Here is a 24,018-nt window from a genome sequence, read left to right as displayed (position 1 = left end):
CGGGACCTCTCCATGTGCAAACAAATTCGCAGAGGCTCACTAGGGCACGCCCAGGAAGCGATCCCAACACACCTGTTTTTTTTTCTAACCATCCCCTTTATCTCCCCCATACACTGACTACCTGTCATTCACTTTGTCCCTGTGACCGTGGTCGCTAATCCATCGCCGCGCGTGTGGCTTTGACGCATGCACAGAGGGAAAAACATCCACTGCACCCAGCCTCGCCGTTGCGGCCATGTCTGAATCAGGCCCACGATGCATCTGTAATTACTTCCGACTTGCGTTCACTTCTGAATCAATCCCACAATGTTCTTCAATTCACTAGCACAAGCTAATTTGTCTTGTTGATTACCGATTCATCTGCCGTACAAGACCGCTCCACATTTTTTTCCCCAATTTATATTCCCCAGTCCATAGTAATATTATATGAAATCTATATTTATTTACTTATTTTTTTTCTGTCATCTGGTAGAAAAAAAATACATATTTATTTTTTTTCTAACCTACCTACCTACTTGTGAGCTAGTGAATTCAGATGACGAGTGAGTTTGAACAGATAGTAGTCCGTAGGCTGATATTTCCCCCTTTCACAATTCACTATGGAAAACATGTCAGAAAGTCACGTTGCTGCTCTCTGCAAAACAATGAAACCATCGTCCTGCAGAAAACGTAAATGTTAACTTCACCTATTCCAGGAAATAAAAAGTATCCCCACCCCATTGACTCTCATAATTTTAACTGTGGGGTCCACAGGTAGGCTGCAAGCAGACCACTACAACTTCCTAGTCTCCTGCTTCCACTACCAAGTTGCTATGGCCACCGAGTACCAGCGCAAACTGTTACAGCGACCAGATTCGGCGTAAAGTTAGGAGCAGATGATGGGACAGACATAGGACTGGGGGATAGTCCTGAACAGGGACTCACACAATTAATATAAAAATAGTCAAAATTGCACATTTCATAAAACATTGAAGCAGGGAGATGGAAATACCATTTATTTTATGTGAAATAATCACAAGTGCTCAGTAAATTCAGTAATAATAATTACTTTGTTATCGATTTATATTCATAAAACAAAGAATAATAATTTGCTTAATAGTTTGGACCTTAATACATGTAATGTATGATTTTGCCCAGGTCTATCCAATATGATGTCCGATGGGGAGTTCCTGAGAACCAGTTGTGGGTCTCCAAACTATGCAGCCCCTGAGGTTATATCAGGAAGGTAAAATCTGTAAGGGGCGTATTACTGTAAATGACTTTATATGATGTACTGTACATCTACTTATTGAATAAAAGGTCATTTTCATTGTGTTTTGCATATATTACAATTTAAATAACAGATATAAGTATAACAAGGGGGCCCTCAATTGTGGAAAATGATACATAAATGTTATTGGTAGAGATTTATAGTTCGGTTCTCCAGAAATCCGAATCTACCCGAATATCCGGACAGATCCGAGTCATGGTTCTCTGATCTTCCCGCGTTTCGGAATTCGGATTTTAAATCCGAATTTTGGGTATTGCATTACAAAAATTACATGATTTTAGGTATATATATTATATATTATTATTATTATTTTTTTTTTTAAACCAAAAAAAACCCCAAAACATATGATACTGTACAATGAACACTAGAAGGCGTTCTTTTGTCATATAGGAGAGGGTCCCCAGACATTACTGTATCGTACTATATTACAGAGGTTCCCAAACGCGCTCCTCAAGGCACCCCAACAGTTCAGGTTTTACAGATTTCCATGTTTGAGCACAGGTGGTTAAGCCAAATTGACTGAGGTACTAATTAAATCACCTATTTTCAAGCATGGATAGCCTTAAAACCTGTACTGTTAGGGTGCCTTGAGGACAGAGATTGGGAACCTCTGTTATATAGTACGATACAATAATGTCTGGGGACAGGGGCGTAACTAGGTATTTTAAGGCCCCATAGCAAAAGTTTGTAAGGGCCCCTCTGTACCACCCAATAGTGAAAAATGTGTATAACTCATGTAACTTTGAAAAGGAAGATGGGTTCCCATCAGCTTTGGTCCCCATAGCAGCTGCCCACCCCTTGCACCTATGGTAGTTACACCCATGTCTGGGGAAGAACTCTAACCCAGATGTACGATGTACTATTGGATGGAGCTCAGGGATCTGCATAAATAAGGGATCTAAATATCAGGTATTTTGCTGTACCCAGGAGTGCTGATCGGGGGGCAAGGGATCAGGTATAGTGTATCGGGGCACGGGCATGCCAAACAGGCACATCTAGTCCCCAACATAATTCAGCAGCACCGGTGGGATTGCAGGGATTTACTGGAGGCAATAGGGTGTCACTGAAGTCTTACAAAAAGCAGGTTGGGCCAGCTACTGCAGTGATTTCGGGTGTGGGGTAAACTGGGGACTTCTCAAAGATTTCGGGGACCCCCCCCCCCTAGTTGTCACCACATACACTATGGTTCTGTTCTCAGGGTAAATAAGAAATATCCTTCCTGCCTTTGTAGATTGTACGCTGGTCCAGAAGTGGACATATGGAGCTGCGGCGTCATCCTGTACGCTCTCCTCTGCGGGACTTTGCCATTCGATGATGAACACGTTCCGACGCTGTTCAAGAAAATCCGCGGCGGAGTATTTTACATTCCCGAGTACCTGAACCGTTCTATCGCTACGCTGCTAATGCATATGCTGCAGGTCGACCCACTTAAACGTGCCACAATCAAAGACATCAGGTAACGGGATGAACTGTTAGAGGGATCCTAATATTCTAGTAACGAAGGTGGCAAACAGGAATGTATTATATTTGAAGAGAACATGTCACCAGATTTAAAAAAAAAAAATGTTGTGTCGTCCAATATTTTATTTTTGGAAAAAAAATGTGACACTCATGCCCGAGGTGGTCAGTGCTGAGCCCAGAGCCCCCTGCTCCCGATCTCCCTTCTCAGTTCAGAAATTAGCATTTTAACCTGGTTTTGCCTTTTTAAATGATTGACACTTTAAAACATTGGCAGACTCCACCAGAATGTCGCCGATGCCTGCAAGTGCTAAAGTCGCAGGCTAATATATTTCCCCCATGGTGTTGTGGAGTCTTGGGGGTATATTTACTAAGGTGCGGGTTTTTAGAAGTGGTTTTGTTGCCCATAGCAACCAATCAGATTCTAGCTATTACCTTCTAGAAGGTCCTAGATAAATGTTAAGTAGAATCTGATTGGTTGCTATGGGCAACAGAACCACTTCTAAAAACCCGCACCTTAGTAAATATACCCCTTGGTCTGTCCTAGAATTAATTTTCTTAAGTGGAACCAGTAAGAGTAGGTTGCGGGGCGATAGTGCGGCGAGGATGGGGGGGGGGGGGAGTTCGGAGTGTATGTATATATATATATTATTATTATTATTATTATCCTTTATTTATATGGCGCCACAAGTGTTCCGCAGCGCCTTACATAGTACATAGAACTAATAAGTGAACAAGAAACAAGTAACTTACAGTACCTTACAGTGCAGGACAGGGACACAACTTATATACATTGCTGAAATAGTGATTAAAGCACTCACAATAAGCTGCCGGGAGTTGGCGGTCCCGTGTTAGGTGCCCTAATGGGGAGTAGAGAGTAGAAGAAAATGTAAAGAGAAGCACATGAGGGAAGAGGTCCCTGCTCATGAGAGCTTACATTCTAATATATATATATATATATTACAGCACCCTACATATATTATGCATCACTCTACATAGGATAGTTAGAGAGAACATAGGGGTATATTAACTAAAGTGCAGGTTTATAGAAGTGGAGATGTTGTCTATAGCAACCAATCAGATTCTACTTCTCATTTATGTACCACCTTCTAGAAGATGTTGGCTAGAATCTGATTGGTTGCTACGGGCAACATTTACACTACTATAAACCCGCACTTTAGTAAATACACCTGTAATACCCTGCTATGTCAAATATTACACCTGACACTGTGCATCACTTCTGCACTGCATGTGCCTGTCATGTCGGCAACCTCTGCAGCTGGTCAAGAGGACAGGAGCAGGTCACATGATCAGGGTCAGGTGGCAGGGGAGTGACAGTTGGAAGCTAGTGGCAGTTAGTCCGGCAAAAGAGCGATGCTGTGAGGTGGTGCTGAGGATGGTTTTTCGGAGAGGTACCTCAGGCGGAGGGATCTGTGCGCTCCTGTCAGGTCTGCAGAGATTAGGACTTTGATACAGGCAACTGATCTGAGGGATACTAGAGCTGCCGAGGAACAGAGCGCTGAGGCTGACCCAAAGTCTAAGGTGGGAGTGGCCAGAGAATAGATCACATGTAGCTGCTCCACCCCTGTATTTGAGGCTTCGAGGGGTATTCAATATGGGAGCGCTCCACATCGGAGATTTTCCTGGGATAAAGTATTGGGCGCGCGCCCGCTTTATCCCCGTATTCAATTTAAAAGCTATGAAAACGGGATCGGCGAAAAAAAACGAAGTTTACCTGGAATAAATTGTAGGATCCCCCTAAAGCTGTAAAATCATGGGGGATCACTATGGGTACCCCCGTTTTGGCCAGCAAATGAAAGTCTGGGTTTTAAATAGCGGCTGCAGGTGTTTTTTTCCCGACATTGAAGAAGTGATGCAGAAGAGACTTAGGTTATTTTTTTTCGTTTTTTTAAGTGGTCCCATCAAATTTGGGGTACACGAAAATGGGTACTAGCATATTTTTAAGTCCCTAAAGTCTTTATTTAAAAATTCTGCAAATATGCACCTGCCGCTAATAACCTATTCCAGAATACACCTGCCGCTAATAGCCTATTCCAGAATACACCTGCCGCATACTTGCAGAATAGCCCTGAACCTATTTTTAAACACTTTTTTCCCATTTTTTTTTTTTCACCCCAAATTTTAAATCATTTTTTTGGGGTGTCCCTATTTTTTTTTAAAGCTTTTTTTGACACAGTTTATTTTAAAATGACATTCCCAAGGATGCAGGCTATTTTTTTTTAAGCCTGCACCCCTAAACCCCAATTCTGCACTTTTTTTCGCCACCTATTCAGTGGAGAAAAGTTATCCCCGTTTTTTTCATAGACTATTCGAACCTGCGAAAAGTCTTTGAAATTGAATACGGTGTAAAACCAAAACCTGCGAAAATGACGTCATCAGTGCGAAATTATCGCAAAAACTGACTTTTCGCTCCAATTGAATTGACCTGTTCATCCTATTCTGTGAGTGTTGAGGTAAATTGCCCCATCCATACAGTGCAGTGACCCAGTGACTGGCAGCAGGAGAGGGCTGTAGTTTACAGGCAAAGTTTTCACCTCAATATTAAAATTATATAGTGACACAACTTTATCCCAACAGTGACTTTGTTTCAATAAGGAACTGCAGCAACTTATGAATCACAGCCAGTTATCAGTACGTGACAATAATAAAAAGTAAATGATACTAAAGTATGTGCACCACCACATCAGCTACAGTATGTGCACCACCGCATCAGCTACAGTATGTGCACCACCGCATCAGCTATTTAGTTGCAGCTAATAGGACTATTGTGATAAATGGTGATATGGACTTTCAAGACAGCATATAAGCTTATAAGGATCTAAACGAAATGTATTGCTAGTATTGTGTTACATGTGCTACAAAGTGTAACTAATATAGTGAGTAAGTAAAGGTAAAAGGGAGCAGTTATAAAACTTAGACCCACTCGCAAGCGGCTGTCCGCTCGCAAGTGGGTCGATGTTGTGCACTGCGCATGCGCACGACGGCAGGAGCTCCGTCGTGCGCATGCGCCAGACGCGACGAGCGAAGGACTTTCCTTTGCTCATTGTGTCTGATTAAAGGGGGCGTGCTGTCGATGTTGATTGACAGCACGCCCCCTTTGGTGGGCGTGCCGGGGGCGTGTCTCCCTGACGTGGGCGTTCCCAAGGGAACGCCTACCGTCAGAAGCCGGCCCACTGACATCACTAGTGATGTCAGTGGGAGTGATTTTGGCTCTGATAGAGCCAAAATCACTCCGGGCCTTGCGGTTGAAAAACTCAACCGCAGGCTCCGGCTCGCAGTGGCGATGGTCGCGATGGTCAAGACCATCGCGGCCATCAAACTGCACGCTCGTTTAGGCTGTGGGTGGTGACCCACAGCTATACGAGCGTCCAGGAGGACGCTCCATAATTATGGAGGGCGGCCCTCATTCAGAGCGTGCACTCCTGCTCAGAGCGTACGGCTCTGAATGAGGGCCTTAGTAGCTAAGGATATAAAAACCAATAGATAGTAGTATAGTTAATTAATTTATACATTGTACTGCAGAACTGTGATGGTAGTTGGTATATTTGTTTAACTGAAATACAACATTTAAAAAGAACAGGTATCCCAGCATTGCAGTCTTGGACTGGAGTTAAATAAACTTTTCTTTTTGTTCATAACAATTGTTGGTCACTGATCTTGGGGTAATGGTGGGGTCCTTGCCTCTCTGCCAGGGTGTGGTCTTAGCTAAGAGTTGCCACAGAAGGAAGAAGTGAGGAGGTGTCTCCACTACAGAGGTAACTCCATCTTACACCCACTCCATTAATTATCCTCACCTTGGCGGGGTACCACACACACCTTACAGACTAAGGCCTTGATGTACTAACTTTGCGGTGTACATCCCTCCAGTCACCGCAAAATGACTAATCTCATATGTACTAACATATGTGATTAGTATCGCAAAGGACAGCTCTTGCGATAAGAGCTGCCCTTTGCGAAGCTGCCGACATCGGATGAGGGGGCTCCGCAGATCTCCTCCCCCTCCCAGCCCCAGGAGATTTGTGCTGGTGGCCTCTGCAGGAAGACTCGGGCTCCTCCTCTTCCTCCCTGCACCCGGAAGAAGAATAGGAGGCAAAGGAGGCGGGGGACCCAGGAGGAGCCTATAAGAGGCTGAGGTGAGTGAGGCCGGAAGTGAGAGGTGTTGTGCGACTGCGGAGTGGCGAGGCGCCCATAGGCTTCTATAGGGTAACGCCAGAAAAACCTGGCGTAACCCTCCCCATCGAAAATCGGGCATTACCGCATTTTTCCTTTAGCACATCCCAGCCTTAATTATGCCCTAAAACACAATAGTAATCGCTTTTTCATAAGCCAGTTAACTTACCAGCGTGCTTCTGCTGCGTGGAAGGAAACCGGAGCACCCAGAGGTAACCCACGCAAATGTGGGGAGAACATACAAACTACATTGGTGTTCAGCAGAGATCTATGTGATGTACAGTTGTGTTTCGAATTTCGATATCTATAGTCAGGGGTTCTCCAGCTGTTGCGGAACTTCTTCCGTTAGGGCATGCTTAGATTTATAGTTCCACAACAGCTAGAGAGACGCAGGTTGTCTAACCCTATCACAATAGGTACAATTCTGGTGTTAAATGTGTTTGCAGGAACTGTAGAATATTTTTGGGAAGTGAATCATAAGTGACTCTGAGATGGCGTAAAGGTAAATAGGTTACAGCGGCCTGCACGTGACCCTGAGCAAGAGCGGGGCTGGCGTCACAGCTTTGACTGATAGCTGTGAGGCCTATTGTATTATGACGAGCTCCTTGTATCCATAGCAAAGTGTATTATAGCATGGAAGGGGGGATTATGGGTAATTTTCCACATCCTGAATCAAATGCCAATCGCACGAACGCTCGAACGCTCACATCCAGGTTCTGTGCTGCTCTCTTGCAGTTATTCAGCCGTGAACATCTCGCTGACCTTTTCTGGGCCTCTCGGGAAGGGGTTTTACACTGACTTTCTGAGACAATTTTCTAAAAGACAGATCTTTTTTTTCCTCTCACATATTCATGTCTTCATTTGTTTAGTTTAGTTGAAAACTTAATTGCATTTCGGAAGACAGAAGAGTTTAAGTCACTTAAGCACCGTTTGAGCCATCAGCTGTCTAGGAGATGACTTCACTCAGTGGGGTGTGTGATGCCATCCTGTTGTCCTGGAGAGAGACTGCCATAGGATGCATAGGAGAGCGCCCCTGCCATAGGGTACATAGGAGAGAGACTGCCATAGGATGCATAGGACAGAGACTGCCATATGATGCATAGGAGAGAGACTGCCATAGGATGCATAGGAGACTGTCATAGGATGCATAGGAGAGCGCCCCTGCCATAGGGTGCATAGGACAGAGACTGCCATAGGATGCATAGGACAGAGACTGCCATATGATGCATAGGAGAGAGACTGCCATAGGATGCATAGGAGACTGTCATAGGATGCATAGGACAGAGACTGCCATATGATGCATAGGAGAGAGACTGCCATAGGATGCATAGGAGACTGTCATAGGATGCATAGGAGAGTGCCCCTGCCATAGCATGCATAGGAGAGAGACTGCCATAGGATGCATAGGAGAGAGACTGCCATAGGATGCATAGGAGAGAGACTGTCATAGGATGCATAGGAGAGAGACTGCCATAGCATGCATAGGAGAGCGCCCCTGCCATAGGATGCATAGGAGAGCGCCCCTGCCATAGGACCTTGCCATCAAGCAGGTCCCTCCTCCTCTGCGGCACCATCTTCCCAGTGATATTCGGGAAGATGGCACATGCGCACAAGAGAGCAGGCTCTGGCACAGTGCTAGAGACTGCGGTCACTGCGCAGCGCAGCGCCATCTTCCCATGATCACCCCTGATGACGTCATTGGATTCACCACTTTGTGTTTCCGACGAAATGCGTTGAGTGGACGTTTCCTGTATGACCAGTTTGGTTCATGATCACATCCTATGGATATCAGATAAACCCTCTTAATTGATTTTTATCTTGTTTGTGCATTTTATTATCCTGTGTGGATTTAAGCACCTGTGCAGACTGTATTACGCTATGTTGTGTCAGATTTTGGTACGGGGCCATTGCACGCTTTTTTTTTTTTTATATTGAAGCTGGGTACACATTAGACGATGAGTGTACCCAGCAGACCCACGATGCGACGGACGACATATCGTGCGGTCCGTACACACCACACGATCTGGTGAACCGCTGCAAGATATGTCGTTCGCCAGCCTCATCCTAATGCATAGGGTCGTTCATCAAATTGATAGATTGAGCTGCATGTAGACTCGATCTGTCAACGCGATGAATGACCCTGGCAGAGCGCACAGGGTCGTTCATAGTGAGTACACACTGGCCGTTGTGGACGATATGTCTGCCTGATCCGCCGGATTGGACGACATATCGTCTAATGCAGTGTTGGCTAACCTTGACACTCCAGCTGTTGTGGAACTATATATCCCAGCATGCCCTGCCACAGTTTTAGCATGCCCTAATAGCAAAACTGTAGCAGTGCATGCTGGGTTATGTAGTTCTATAACAGCTGGAGTGTCAAGGTTAGCCAACACTGGTCTAATGTGTACCCAGCTTTACACAGCACAGGTGGTGTTCTTATTTGCTGCACTAGGAGGCGCCATTTTCTTTATTTTTTTTGTTTTTCAAGATTCATGAGTCTTTTGGTGTATTTGGGAGAGGAGCTTCTGCTCTAATACAAGAGAGGTCACTAGGCATACACATTTTGGACTTTTATTATTTTTTCCTATGGATTTTTGGGGGATTTTTTTTTTATTACTATAATGAGTTTTTGTGATTAGACTTACTAAGCACCAGCTCTATATATTTTTATTACAATTAAAATGCCCTTTAAACCTTATCCGTATCTCTGACGCTGTACGGGTCAGAACTGAGAGCCGAGACCTCTGTCTTCCAAACCTGATAATGTACTGTACTAGGATTGATAATGTACTGTATCAATGGCAATGTCCAACTGATAATATACATAACAATACATTTTACTATATATGTGGGGGGGTTTTTTGTATTGTTTGGGCAGGAGAAAAAGTTAATAATAATTTTAACACCTTTCTACTGTAAACGAGGTCTATATGATTTTATATGATTTTTTTTTTCCCCGATTAATTATGTGGCTTTTAGTTGTATAACTTAGGGCAGTCATTCCCAACCTCTGTCCTCAAGGCACACTAACAGTCCTGGTTTTAGTGATAGCCATGCTGCAGCACAGATGGTTAAATCAAATTAACTGAGATACTAATTAAGTCACCTGTGCTTAAGTATGGCTATCCTTAAAACCAGGACTGTTAGTGTGCCTTGAGGACCGTGGTTGGGAAACCCTGACTTAGGATATATTTACTAAGCCTTGGAGAGAGAGAAAGTACCAACCAATCAGCTGCTAATTGTCATTTTTCAAACACAGCATGTAAAGTGACAGTTAAGAGCTGATTGGTTGGTTGGTACTTTCTCCGCCCACTTTATCTCCTAGGCTTAGTCCATAGACCCCTCTGTCTTTCTGCTGCTTGTTCTCAGTCAAGTCTGAAACATACAAGATTGCTTTTATTAAAACCATGTTGGTCTGTCTATACAGGGAACATGAATGGTTCAAGCAGGATTTACCCAGCTATTTGTTCCCAGAAGACCCCTCTTACGATGCCAACGTGATTGATGATGAGGCGGTGAAGGAGGTTTGTGAGAAGTTCGAGTGTACAGAATCAGAGTTTATGAACAGCCTGTACAGCGGAGACCCTCAGGACCAGCTGGCGGTGGCATACCATCTCATCATAGACAACAGGAGGATAATGAACCAGGCCAGTGAGTTCTACCTCGCCTCCAGCCCACCCACTGGCTCATTTATGGATGAAATGCACATCCCTCCCGGTGTCAAGCCGCACCCAGAACGCATGCCGCCATTAGTTGCCGATAGCCCCAAGTCTCGGTGTCCTCTGGATGCCCTGAACACTACCAAACCTAAGCCTTCGGCGGTGAAGAAAGCCAAGTGGCACCTGGGAATCCGCAGCCAGAGCAAGCCCCACGACATCATGGCCGAGGTGTACAGAGCAATGAAGCAGCTGGATTTTGATTGGAAGGTGAGAACTGCAGTAATAATCGCCCTAGTTGCGGCCCAGCTTATATGTTGTTTGAAACATTTATATAAATCAGCCTGTAATAATTTATTTATGTCTGAAATCAGGTAACGCCTCTATATTCCTCACCTTCCTCCTTTCTCACATCGCCTCCTCTGTCCTTAGCATTTCACATATGGGGCCTAAATGTAAGAATTCCGCATTGTGGGCGTGGTGTAGACTCACAAATTCGGCGTGCTATATACTCATAAAGCATTTACGTCCATATTCTGAGGCGTATTTAGCAAAAGCCCCCAGTTTACACCAAGCACACATCTTTAAAGATATCTATCAGTGAAGTCCCACCCCATCTCTGAACAGGCAATTCTTGACGATATCGTCAGATTGGCCTGCATGTACGGACGACAAAAGACATATATCGTTGAACGATATCGTTATCGTCCACATAATTCATAGAGATAGTCTAGTGTTTATGCGGCTTTAGACACATAGGATTTTAATAGAGGAGGGGGCCGGTGTGTCGTCTCTGTGCCGCTCGTGCGCCGGCAGTGGTGTCAGAAAGGTACAGATGTGTCCACATACATCTATCCTCCGTGCGCTACAAGTCGCGTTAAACATAACGCATGAATGCCGTGTGACTCGGTAGCGCCGATCGTTTTTTCGTGCGACTTTTTACTTTCAAATGCATGCGAATAAATGCAAAGGCAGTTTCTGCTGATTTATTATTATCATTTATATGGCGCCACAAGTGTTCCGCAGCGCCTTACAAAGTACATAAACAAATAGGTTGATTTACAGTGACTTACAGTACAATACAATACAGGACATGGATAATATACATTGCTACATTCGCGACCATAACACCCAGATAAGCAACAGAGCAAAGCAGCCAAGTGTTAGGTGCCCTAGTAGAGAGTAAAAAGTAGATGACAGTAAAATAGGGAGAAGCACAAGAGGGTAGAGGGCCCTGCTCGTAAGAGCTTACATTCTAAAGGGGGAGGGACAGACAAACAGGTGTGATACAGATGGGGTAGGCAGGGAGAAAGGAGTATGTAGCAGCAAGTTAAGATGAGAGCTAGAAGGCTTTGATAAAATAGTGGGGTCTTGAGAGCCCATTTGAAGGATTGAAGAGAGGTGGACGGTCTGATTACAATGATATGTGGCATACCTATGTTCTGTGAGCGACTCTGGGTGCATCTGCATGCAAAATGCTGCGTTACAGTGTCAGCAGCTGGGATACTGTAACATAGCATTTCACATGCAGATACACCCGCAGGTGCACACAAGTGTAACGTCTATGGGTGGAGGGTGATCAGTGGGGGCCCCCTATTATAGATACACCACTGAATATGCATTAATAAATCTTCAGAAAACTCTATAATGCAGCAGAAGCAACTCACCTGCTTGTGTACCAAAATAATAGCTACAATATACACACAGTAACATAATACTATATGCACACATAATATAGAACATGCCCACCAGTGTAGGTGGTACATTGTAGTCACGTGCGGATCACTAGTGCTGGAGACTGCTGGCTTTCCCAGGCGTATAGACATCAGTGTTCTTGTCTGCATTGGCACCAACATACCTGGCCTATACCCTCCCCCATTGGCATTTCTCTAGACGCTTTTGGGCGTAGTCGGCAGAATAATGCCGTATATGCGTACATACGGCAGAACGATTTCATGCAAAGTACGCCCCGCCAACTGGAGTTTTACTCACTCTGCGTTTATGTCTTGTCTCTGCATCCGAAAATATTTGAGAGGCTGATACAAATTGTCTGTAGATGCTTCGCTGAGATGCATCGAAACAAAAGTGTCAGTAACAATATTGTTAGTAAATGTTTATACAGTTACCAAAAATAAATCTGTGAGTTAGGAAACCTGCTGCTTGTGTGTAGACATAGTTACATGTCCGGTCACGTTACTGTGGTGCGGGAGAGCTTTGCACGAATGCCCACATAACCTTTTGTTTAGTGAATGGACAAGAAGCCCCCAGTACACGGCACGTCAGAGCCATGTTTCCCAGCCCCCAGATTGTCACAATATTCCTCTTCCCAGGTGGTGAACCCTTATCACCTGCGAGTGCGGAGGAAGAACCCGGTCACCGGGAGTTACGTCAAAATGAGCCTCCAGCTTTACCAAGTGGATAATCGCAGCTATCTTCTGGACTTTAAAAGCATCGATGGTACGTTAGAAAGTTGCTTGTGCTATTCTGCATCATACCGTATAGAAATATAGATACAACAGAATAATAATATATCCATAAATTCTTTTATGTGCATCCATCACAGTTCACCCTCCAAATGTTCACCCCTTCCCCTTACTAGGTAAGCTAGAGGTCCCCAAACACAGGCATTACAGTCCAGGTTTTAAGGATATCCAACCTTGAGCCCAGATGATTAAATCAAATTGCCTGGGGTGCTAAATAAGTATTCTGGGCCTGATGCAGAACCGGACGCTCTTTCAGAGCTCTCGCTCTGAATCAGTGCCCGCCTATTGTATTTTTAGAGCGGCCTCCTGGGCACCCACAGCTAGTGCGAGCGGCCAGGATGATGGTTGTGATGGTCAAGACCATCGCGACCATCGGACTTGCGACGAGACCCTTGTAGTCTCGTTGCCGCAAGTCCCAGTGGACTTGCTCTTACAGAGCAAGAAGTCCACTCACTGACATGATGACTGACAAGTCCACCCACTTGTGAGGTCAGTGGGGCCGGCCCTAGGTGGTAGGCATTCCCATGGGAACGCCCCCGTCTGGGCAGCCATGCCCCCGGCCCGCCCACCAAAGGGGGCGTGCTGTCACTCAACATCGACAGCACGCCCCCTTTGTAGCGAGACCCGGAGCGACAGCTTGCCCGTCGCTATCCGGGTCTCGTGCATGCGCACGACGGAGCCGCCTCCGTCGTGCGCATGCACACTGGGCCAACATCGACCCGCTTGCGAGCGCTCAGCGCTCGCGAGCGGGTCTGAATCAGGCCCTCTGTGCCCAAGCATGGCTATCCTTAAAACTTGCACTGTAATGGTGGAGTTTTGGGAACCTCTGATATAAGCTCTTACAGGCAGGGCCCTCCTCCATCTTGTTATTCCCTAGCACTATCCATGTTACCACTATTCCACTCTCTTGTCTCCTTCTCCCCTTTGCTCGGCCATACGTTGGGCACAGGATCACGCAGTGCTGAATCGTTTCCCGCCTGTGACTATGTGCTATGGTTTTCCTTTGTGCAGTGTACTTAAGATCTGATTTACACTAAGTGACGCTGCCTACACATTGTGGCTCCTTATAAATAAACGTTCATTTTAATAATTAGTATTCTCGTTAAAATGACTACAGTCATTTAAACTTGTAACGATTCAGCAAGGATCGCAATTGCAAAGCTGCAATGACATCCCCTGCTGCATTTGCGATCCCAGCACTGCGACGGTGGTCGCAGGCTGAGATCACCATCGCAAACCATCGATGGTCACGATGGTGGACGGCGCAGGGCGGCTGGACAGCTGACTAAGTATGAGTACGTCCACACAGTCTTTGGGCTGGCCACTCCTGGAAAATGGGGAGGACACGTCCCCACTTCTGGAAATGTTGGGTGCCGCTTCCGCACCGCCCCTTAAATGCCTCTGTCTGTCAATCAGGCAGAGGTATTCAAGGGCTTGCATGCGTCTTAGCAGGACACATTCTGCACACTCGCAGAATGGGTCCTGCGCGCGTGCAGATTTCCGATAATCGGGAATCTGTGATCAGCAGAGCACTTGCATGCCCTGCTGAATCAAGCCCCGTGCACGCGAGCGGGTCTGAATGAGACCCTCATTTACAAATGTGTTTTATCACCAAAACGAGTGATAAATGTCACTGTGGATGATAAAGGTGCTCCAGCCAATCAGCTCCCAACTGTCACCTGTTAGAAAAATGACAGTTGGGAGCTGATTGGCTGGAGCACAATTTATCATACACAGTGACATTTATCACTAATTGTAAATGGGGGCCTGTGGCCCTCATTCAGAGCCGGACGCTATTTGCGGTCGTTCGTTTAAAAACAAGGGGTGGCTATTCAAATGATCCGTACGCACATTGCAGTCTGTTCACACCTCTAAGTCTGAACGAACGAGCAAAACATACGCTCGTTTATTTGTTAAAAACGCCCCCTGGCCGCACGCATCCTACGTCATGTCCGCTATTTATTAGATTAATCGAGTACATCGACCAGCGTATGAACTGCTCGCTATTCTTGTGGTTGGTGTTTGCTACCACAAATTTGCGTGCAGTTCTGGCTATAAAATAACCCAGTGACGTGGTCAATGACGCTGCTGTTTTAAATATACACACCCATAAAACGCCCGTTTTGACCTTTAAGCACGCCTGCGTTCGGATCTCCACTCCCCATTTTCAAGCACCTTCCCCTGTTACCACCCACATACGCCTCATTCTGTCACTCAAAATAGCAGGCACTCGCTATATAGCGTACAAAGGATTTTCGGCCGCACTGACTGGTTCGCGCATGCGTACTAAAAAGCGTACGCATGCGCAGATGTGCAAACATCGCTCGGAACGAGCGTACTGCCGCTAACGAGCGGCTCTGAATGAGGGCCTGTGTTTTTTAATACAATAATTCCTGGACTATTCTTGCCCAATAGCTGAAAGCTACAATCTAGTTGGCTGAGTGGACTGTACTAGTGCATCCTGTATGTATCACCTATACCCAGGATTTACTCTCATTAGCAGCAGAGGTATTTTCCATTATATGTAACTAAAAGCTATAAAGCTTTACAGAGAATATATCAGTCTCTGCATCGGTGGAGCTGACAATTTACGTTCCCTCATGACAGAGACCCATGAACAGCTTTTGAAACTGGGGAACTATCTGAAAAAGGATGTGTATTCATTAACAGGTCTATTTACTGTATACTGTTTACTTGTTGTTTATTTGTAAGCCAGAGGTTACCAAACTCCACCATTACAGTCCAGGTTTTAAGGATATCCAACCTCGAGCCCAGATGGTTAAGCACAGCGCTTTACAGATAATATTTACCCTTGATATCAGTTGCTAAAACCGTGGAGTTTACAATCTATGGCCCTCATTCAGAGCCTGACGCTCTGAGCAGAGCGCTCGCTCTGAATGAGGGCCGTCCTCCATAAAAATGGAGCGTCCTCCTGGACGCTCGTATAGCTGTGGGTCACCACCCACAGCTCATACGAGCGTGCAGGATGATGGTCATCGCCAGTGCGACCAGAAGCCTGTGGTCGGGGTTTTCGACCACAAGTCCTGGAGTGATTTTGTCTCTATCAGAGCCAAAATCACTCCCACTGACATCACTAGTGATGTCAGTGCGCCCGGCTTCTGACGGTAGGCGTTCCCTTGGGAACGCCTCCGTCTGGGAGGCACGCCCCCGGCCTTTGGTGGGCGTGCTGTCAATCAACATCGACAGCACGCCCCCTTTGATCAGACACAACGAGCGAAGGAAAGTCCTTCGCTCATCGCGTCTGGCGCATGCGCACTATCGAACCACTTGCGAGCGGACAGCCGCTTGCGAGTGGGTCTGAATGAGGCCCTATATTCCCTATCACACACACAAACACTAGGGTTATTTATTCGGAAGCCAATTATCCTACTAGTGTGTCTTTGGGATTTGGGCAGCAACTGAAGCGCCCAGAGGAAACCCACGCAGCCACCAGGAGAGCATAGAAACTCCACACATATATGACTGCGTGGAATTTTAGGCTTCAAAAGGCTCTATGAGCTGTCCTTCCATAGTTTTAGAACATTAAGGGCCTGATTCAGACCCACTCGCGAGCGGCTGTCCGCTCGCAAGTGGGTCGATGGTGTGCACTGCGCATGCGCACGACGGAGGGAGCTCCGTTGTGCGCATGCGCGAGACGCGACGAGCGAAGGACTTTCCTTCGCTCGTTGTGTCTGATCAAAGGGGGCGTGCTGTCGATGTTGATTGACAGCACGCCCCCTTTGGTGGGCGTGCCGGGGGCGTGCCTGCGAGACGGAGGCGTTCCCAAGGGAACGCCTACCGTCAGAAGACGGCCCCACTGATAGAGCCAAAATCACTCCTGGCCCTGCGGTTAAGACCATCGCGACCATCATCCTGCACGCTCGTATATGCTGTGGGTGGTGACCCACAGCTATATGAGCGTCCAGGAGGACACTCCATATTTATGGAGGTGGGCCCTGATTCAGAGCGAGCGCTCTGGTCAGAGCGTCCGGCTCTGAATCAGGCCCTAAGTCATATGTATGTATATAAATGTAACTTTTATAAATGACAGACTTACGCACAGGAATTAGGGTGAGATTTATCAAAGCTTGGAGATAAAGTACCAACCAATCCACTTCTAACTGTCATTTCTCAAGCACAGCCTGTAAAATGACAATCGAGAGCTGATTGGTTTGTACTTTATCTCTCTCCAAGCTTTTGATAAATCTACCTCTTAAGGCGGATGTCCATAGACTATATGCTCCATGAGCGATATCGTCTAGTGTTTCCCTGGCAGCGATGTGCTCAATGTCATTAACAACATTGAGCACCCACACTGAACGATATATATCGTTCAGTGACGTCACCCTTCCCCATCCCCGTACCTGCAGAACCTGTCGATATCATCAGGTTGCCCTGCAACTACGGGCGATGAAAAATGCCGGCGACGACCAGTGGAAGCGCGCATTGCGGGTCGTTGACAGCATATCCACTGGACGATATTACGGACGATGAACAATAACGATATCATTATCGTTCAAATCGTCCAATTTATCGTCTAGTGGACAAGCAGCTTTAGTTTTACACACATACAAAGTCACGTTTGACATAATGCACAACAAAACTTGGTGTGAGGTAAAGCCGTGGGCGCTGCATTCTAGCACTTTGTATACAGATTGAGACGCAGTCGCGTACAGATATACAAATGTCACACATCAAATTGATCAGTGCAAACCAGCAGAGAGGGACTATTTGGCGCAACTTGAGCAACATTATAAGAGGACTCATGTATTTGTGAATGTTACTATTATTCGTCAAATAATTCACCTTGTATGTTTTGTTTACTAGTTATACCCCTTTTACACCAGAGCAAAAACCTGGGTTATTGCTGGGTCTACCCGGGTCGCAGCTCAGTGTAAAAGGGTCCCTGAAAAATAAACCCGGTCAAGTGACCCTGCAATCCAACCTAGGTAGCTACCAGGGTCGGACCCAGGATGGACCTGGGTAATGGTGCAGTGTAAACGGAGCAACCCAGGTTATCCGACCTGGGTCATGCCTAAAATGAGCTGATTGGTGGTTGTGGAATAGTCACCTCCCACTTTTTATGACCTCACCAGTTTAGCAGGGCAGACCCAGGTTCAGTGTGAACGGGGCTGACCTGACAATAACCCAGATCGATGGTGCTGTGTACGGGGTCTGACCTGGGTTAGAACCATGTCTGTAAACTCAGGTCGGACCCAGGTTTTGGTGGAAAAGAGGCATTATTCAGGAGCAGACCCATACTGACATAGGGGGTAAATATTTATACAGCCTTCTAAAGTGCAACCAATCAGCTTCTATCTATCATTTTATAGAATGTGCTGATTGGTTGCTATTAGGAACACCGCCACCTTCCTCTTTAGAAGTTTTGCCACGCCCCCCCCTAACCTGGCGCACAATGAAATCTTGTCACCTTTGTTTTGCAGATGAATCCATGGAGCACAAGTCTGGGTCCTCAACGCCACAGCGCTCGTGCTCGGCCGCCGGCCTGCACCGGCCACGTCTGAGCATTGACTCAGCAACAGCCGAATGCCAGTCGCAAAGTGGACCTCTCTATGGCTCCCTTTCAGGCTCATTCTCTCAGTCCACCCCACGGATTGGCAGTCACACCATGGATTTCTTCGAAATGTGCGCCAGCCTAATTACCACTTTAGCTCGTTAACAGTTAGTGGTTATTCTTATTGTGACGTGCCCAGTTCTGTTCCCAACCTCCCGACGCCTGGGGCAGGTGGCGTCTAGTTATCAGACGGGGGTTCCATCCTGCAATAGAGAGCGCAGCATCTGCATTATGGTGAACAGGCAGGTGAGGGTTCCGAAACTTTGGACGTATGTTTTTATTTATTTTTTTAAAACGAATGCCGCGGACTGGGGGCGTCCAAACTTGGAAACAGAACTGGTCGTACGGCACAATTGGTAATGTCTGGTGGGTTGTTTTTAGAAGCTTTATAAATGATCTCAGGCATTGTGTAGAGTGCAGACAAGCAGGCACTTGGACACCACAAACCCCACACAGCTGCTGCTTCCGATAGTTAGCTGTAAGATATTTTATAGATCATTATTTCCCATTAGGTTAGTTTTTGTTTTTTTTTAGGACTCTGGAGTAATAAAATACAGTATATGTGCTGATTATATTAAACAGCTAATTTATAAATAGGACTGGAGATTTTTAATTTAATTTATTTTTTTGCTATTTTATAGTAGTGTTACGAACAGCTGCCTTTTATTTTTATACGTGCGCAAGTAAAGAACGCAGTTACCTACCAGACATGTGGGAGAATTCTGTGCGGTGCAAAAAAACCCCCAAAACTTTTAGATTGGTCATTAAAAAAAAAATGTGCGGGTTATACATCAGCGCCACGATTCCCCAATTCCGACCCAATCCGCGCACATCAATGATCGGCAATTTGGCAGGGAATCGGGATATTCAACATTCAAATGATTCCCCACTTACCGATTCCAACCATTTTTGGGTCGAAATCGAGATTGTCCAACATGTTGGATTATTCCGATCTGGCAGAACGGGGAATTGGGGCAATCAGTCACAGCGCCGTCGTGTGGAACTACACATTCCAGCATGCTCTGCTACAGCTTTAGCATGTCCTAATAGAAAAACTGCGACAGGACATGCTGGGATGCGTAGTTCCACAGCAGCTTTAGGGCCGCATGTTGGATACTCCTGGTTTATTCCCGGTCATCATCTGCAGCAGTCAGCGCTGGATAATGTATGCGACATTATGGCTACTATAAGGTAGTTTTGTACGGGCTGGTGTATTGGTCAAATAAATGATTAATTGGAGTAGTAATAACTTTTCATCTGATAATCCGATGAATTTTTCTTATTCCCTGTTCTAGAAAGAGCTTTCATTTTAATGTGGATTATTGTAGAAGTGTCCATAATGGTCTATAGAGGACTTCACACGTTACAGGTGGGTGTTATATGAAAGTAGATACTACTCTAGTATTGGATGGATTTATATAGATTTTAACTATTACAATATTTTTTTATTTACAAATTGAGTGATGACGCACTATCTGGAGCCTGCGTAATTTATACTTAGAGAAGTTTAGGGAGGGTCAGGAAAACGTCCACGCCGACTTGCTAAACGGCCATTTTCTGTTCGTATAGAACAGAAAACACACAGAAACAGTATTAAAATGTATATTTGCAAACCGCAGAGAACAAACTTGTTTGGAAATATTAAACAGAGGTAGGAAGTCTGTAACTTTCCGCCTGTGGAACTACAAATCCCAGCTGCAGAGAAAGACTATTTGGGCGTGTAGTTCCACTTGATCTGGAGACCTACGAGTCAATAACCTCATACTTTCCTGTGGTTTTGTTTGTACCTTAGTGAACTTGTATTTTTAGGATTTTAAGGCGGTAGATTGCATTTAGTCCAAAATTGTTAATTTATTATGATACAATATAGTATGTTGTTGTGAAACCACATTGGCTAACAGTTCTCTGACCCTCTGAAAACAAAATAAGTCACTCCCTATTTTTAACTTTAACTCTTTTGGAAACCACCTTTTTACTACTCCCCCTCCCCATGAAGGGGCATAATTATCATGAGACATTTGCATGAGATCCCCCGAAAACACCAGTTTTCTTTCGATATCTGCAAAGTACATCTTGGATGTGCCTAGGGGAGAACCGGTTTCCTATGGCATAAACAGCTCCCATAGATTTTTAAGAGGGAGTCTATTAGTAAGGCCATTTTTATATATTGTTGGCTATTGAAGCCCATGGGCTACTTTCAGGCACAATTTACCAGGAGAGGGATCTGCAGGACCCCTCCCTGGTAATGCCTGCTCACACATGCAGATTCAGATGACCGCACATGCGCAGTACCCCCAAACAAGAACGTAAAGTGGCCACGTTATCGAGCACTGTACTTGTACACATCGCAGGGACGGGCTCCTACTGTATCCTCTGTGCCTGGATGCGGTTTTTAATGCACTCCAACGATACAAGCAGCTATAAAAATTACAATTATCTGGTCTAAAATCCAATAATTCACACACATATGCCCTAGAATGAGACATCGTTTTTTTAAACTTCCGGAATGCACGCCAGTCTGCCTTATTGGCATACAATGCCATTGGCACAGTAGATGTAGGATAAAGGTAGAAAGATTCAGCACTACAAGAATAGTTATTTATGGAACAGATGGTAGCATTACCAATAATTGTGGCAGTATGAAGTACTCTATGGACCGGGAATGTGTAAAGACAGTGGCTTAATTTGCAGCGAGAACAGTCAGCATATTATTGGGCGATGAAGTGGTTTAAGAATCTGTTATAATAATGTACCAATAAGAGATTGAAAGCAACAGACAATACACAGCACAGGGGCAGACTCAGAGATATATACGCTAATTCAATGTTATCGCCCATTTCTGATGATTTAAGATCTGAACATGAGCAGGAGCCGCGCCGCGCGTGTACAGATCTGGGTCTGCAATGTTGCTCGCAGTGTCCCAAAAGCCGCTACATGACTTTACATAAGACGCCTCCGGCTTTTACATAATTGCGCACATCCGCTGCTTCATACTCGTCTACACTCCCGGAATGGTCAGGAGGCTCCCGAATGTCGGGTGGCACTCCCGACCACACAGAAAAGTAGGCAATTCTACCGCACCTCCCTCCATCGCTAGCACCCCGCTCACACCCCCCCCCCCCCCTGCAGCCACCCATGTATAGAGCACAAGTAGGTGGTCTAAGGGGCCTGATGTGATCCGCAGTATTGTAGCCCTGCCCCCTGCTATACAATGCGTTTTTGCGGCCCTGTATAGCAGGAGGTGGGGGTATGTGTGTGCCATCACACACCCCTGCACCGCCCACTTTCTTGACCACCACGCCCCCCTGTCTGCCATTCTGTCTGCCCCCTCCCGGAGTAGGAAGTAGGCAAATATGCGCTGCATGCTGTACAAAGACGCAGTGACTGTGTGAATAGCGTCCACCTCTAAATCAGCCCCATAGAGAAGATCTGGGGCTGTCAATTGTCAATATCTTAAAATGAACCCCCTTGCCCACAATGCTCCACAACAGAAGTGTGTGTGGGTGGAGACATGCAAATGAACCGAGTGACAGTACTACATCAGTTTCTGAGTACTGTAGGTGATGCTCATATATGCACGTTTCCGACCTGCAAGCCATCATCCATATGTATGGCCTGTACTGGCTAGAGAGTAACATATGAAATGGGTATTACAGAAGGCTTACACAATAGAGGGGTCTATTTACTAAGCAGTGTTAGGAGAGAGTGAAAAGTGATAAGAAAGTGATAGGAGCTGATTGGCTGGCACCTTAACTGTCATTTTTCAGACACAGCCTGTGAGATGACAGTTGGGAGCTGATTGGCTGGCACATTATCACTTTCTTATTACTTTTCACTCTGTCTCCTAACACTGCTTAGTAATTAGACCCCAGAATGTGAAAAGAGAGAGCTAAGAACATAACTGACAATACTGTACGTTTTTATTTAATGCAGTCCTGTCTACTATACACAGCAGACGAGCTGCACCAGACATGGCTCCCTGTGTACGTATAGAAGACAGGTCCACTTACGCTTTGTTGAATATTTTGGAGTCATGTCACACTGGATTGCCTTATTCCTTGTTATTTGTATATTTATAGTAGATATGTTAAAAAAATAAAAATATGTTGTTAACTTGCTGGCTTGTTAACCAATAACCATCTTTATTCAGACTATGCAGAAATGTATTAATACCAAAACCTAAACAGACTGGGGCTTTGTTTAATATGCGGCACTGGCTGCAGTGATTTTGCATCAATACTTCGCCAGTCTCCTTATATGAAGGGTACACAAGCAGTGACAATGTCTTTATTTATACTGTATGTCAACCACTGTATCTGTCTTAATGTGAATATGTAAGTGAAACGTTTTGTTGCAAAATTCCAGTATTTTCATAAGGCTCAAGAATATAAACGGTTTTCCCTGGTCTTATTGGCAAAAGTTTAATGCACAGTGGACGGAGGTTAGTTACAGAATCATAGGGATTGGTGATCCCTATAGAAAAAAAAACAGTAACAGAAGAACTCGGTCACAGTCCATGATGGGTTATGTTTCCAAAAGCTGTGTGTATACAGATATATTATATATACATACATACATACATACATACATACATACATACACACCATATCTGGTGCTCACAGAACTCCCATCATGCCATTTTTATGCCCATCAGACTCCTCAAATGCCCTCAAACCTTGACATGCCCCCATACACACACTCATTCTCCCGTCATTTTTATGCCCAACAGACATGGTCAAATGTGTAATTTTTATGCCCATGACACCCCACACATGCCCTCAGACCTACAAACAATCAAATTTACCCACATTCACATGTCCATTATCAATCAATCAGACTGCCCACATTCCCTGAGTCTTTCCTACTTTTGTAAAAGCAATAGGAAAAAAAAAAATCTTTTCAGGAGGGGGTGCCCAGAACACCCTTACCCAGGGTCATGCCACAGGATCGCTAAAGGATTTTCCATCCACTGTCCATTACACAGTGCATGCAGAGCTAGAGTAGGATGAGTGAAATTTGCTTTCATATACCAAATTAGTGCACTTCAATAAAGTGCCTTAAATATTGCTTTGTGGATCTTTCCATCTTTGGAAATATGTTTTTATGAAGCAACAAGAAAGAAAATTGTAAAATTGTGAGAAATGGAATTTATACGACCACAAATTTGCCAAAATTGTGACCATGTGCACCAACAATGGTATGAAAGTGTGCAGAAACTGCTCCTAATATTTGCTACGCCAAACTGAGCGAGGAGCATGAACCGCGATTGTTGGAATATTTGCCATTTACGTTAGTAGACCGTAACATGGGCTTATCGCGCTTTATTCATGCAAGAAGAGAGTAATATCATATCTGTTACCAATTGTGTTATGTATGACAATCTTG

The 24,018-nt window shown here is 45.2% G+C and overlaps 1 protein-coding gene across 1 annotated transcript in view; it reads left to right on the top strand.

Annotated features, from left to right (window-relative positions):
• PRKAA2 (protein kinase AMP-activated catalytic subunit alpha 2) overlaps nucleotides 1-23,818 on the top strand; it is a 45,046-nt gene extending 21,228 nt beyond the window's left edge. Inside the window, exons 5-9 of the mRNA XM_088447888.1 lie at nucleotides 1,138-1,225; nucleotides 2,502-2,726; nucleotides 10,347-10,845; nucleotides 12,906-13,032; nucleotides 18,503-23,818. Of these exons, the coding sequence (XP_088304014.1) occupies nucleotides 1,138-1,225; nucleotides 2,502-2,726; nucleotides 10,347-10,845; nucleotides 12,906-13,032; nucleotides 18,503-18,738 (1,175 nt within the window). The 3' untranslated portion in view covers nucleotides 18,739-23,818. The remainder of the gene's footprint in view (nucleotides 1-1,137; nucleotides 1,226-2,501; nucleotides 2,727-10,346; nucleotides 10,846-12,905; nucleotides 13,033-18,502) is intronic.
• The last annotated feature ends 200 nt before the right edge of the window (nucleotides 23,819-24,018 follow it).

Source organism: Taudactylus pleione, unplaced genomic scaffold (genome assembly GCF_031769625.1).
Source record: "Taudactylus pleione unplaced genomic scaffold, aTauple2 ptg000442l, whole genome shotgun sequence".
Taxonomy (NCBI): domain Eukaryota; kingdom Metazoa; phylum Chordata; class Amphibia; order Anura; family Myobatrachidae; genus Taudactylus; species Taudactylus pleione.
The sequence above is the reverse complement of the archived record's forward strand: the minus strand, read 5'-3'. Positions and strand labels throughout refer to the sequence as shown.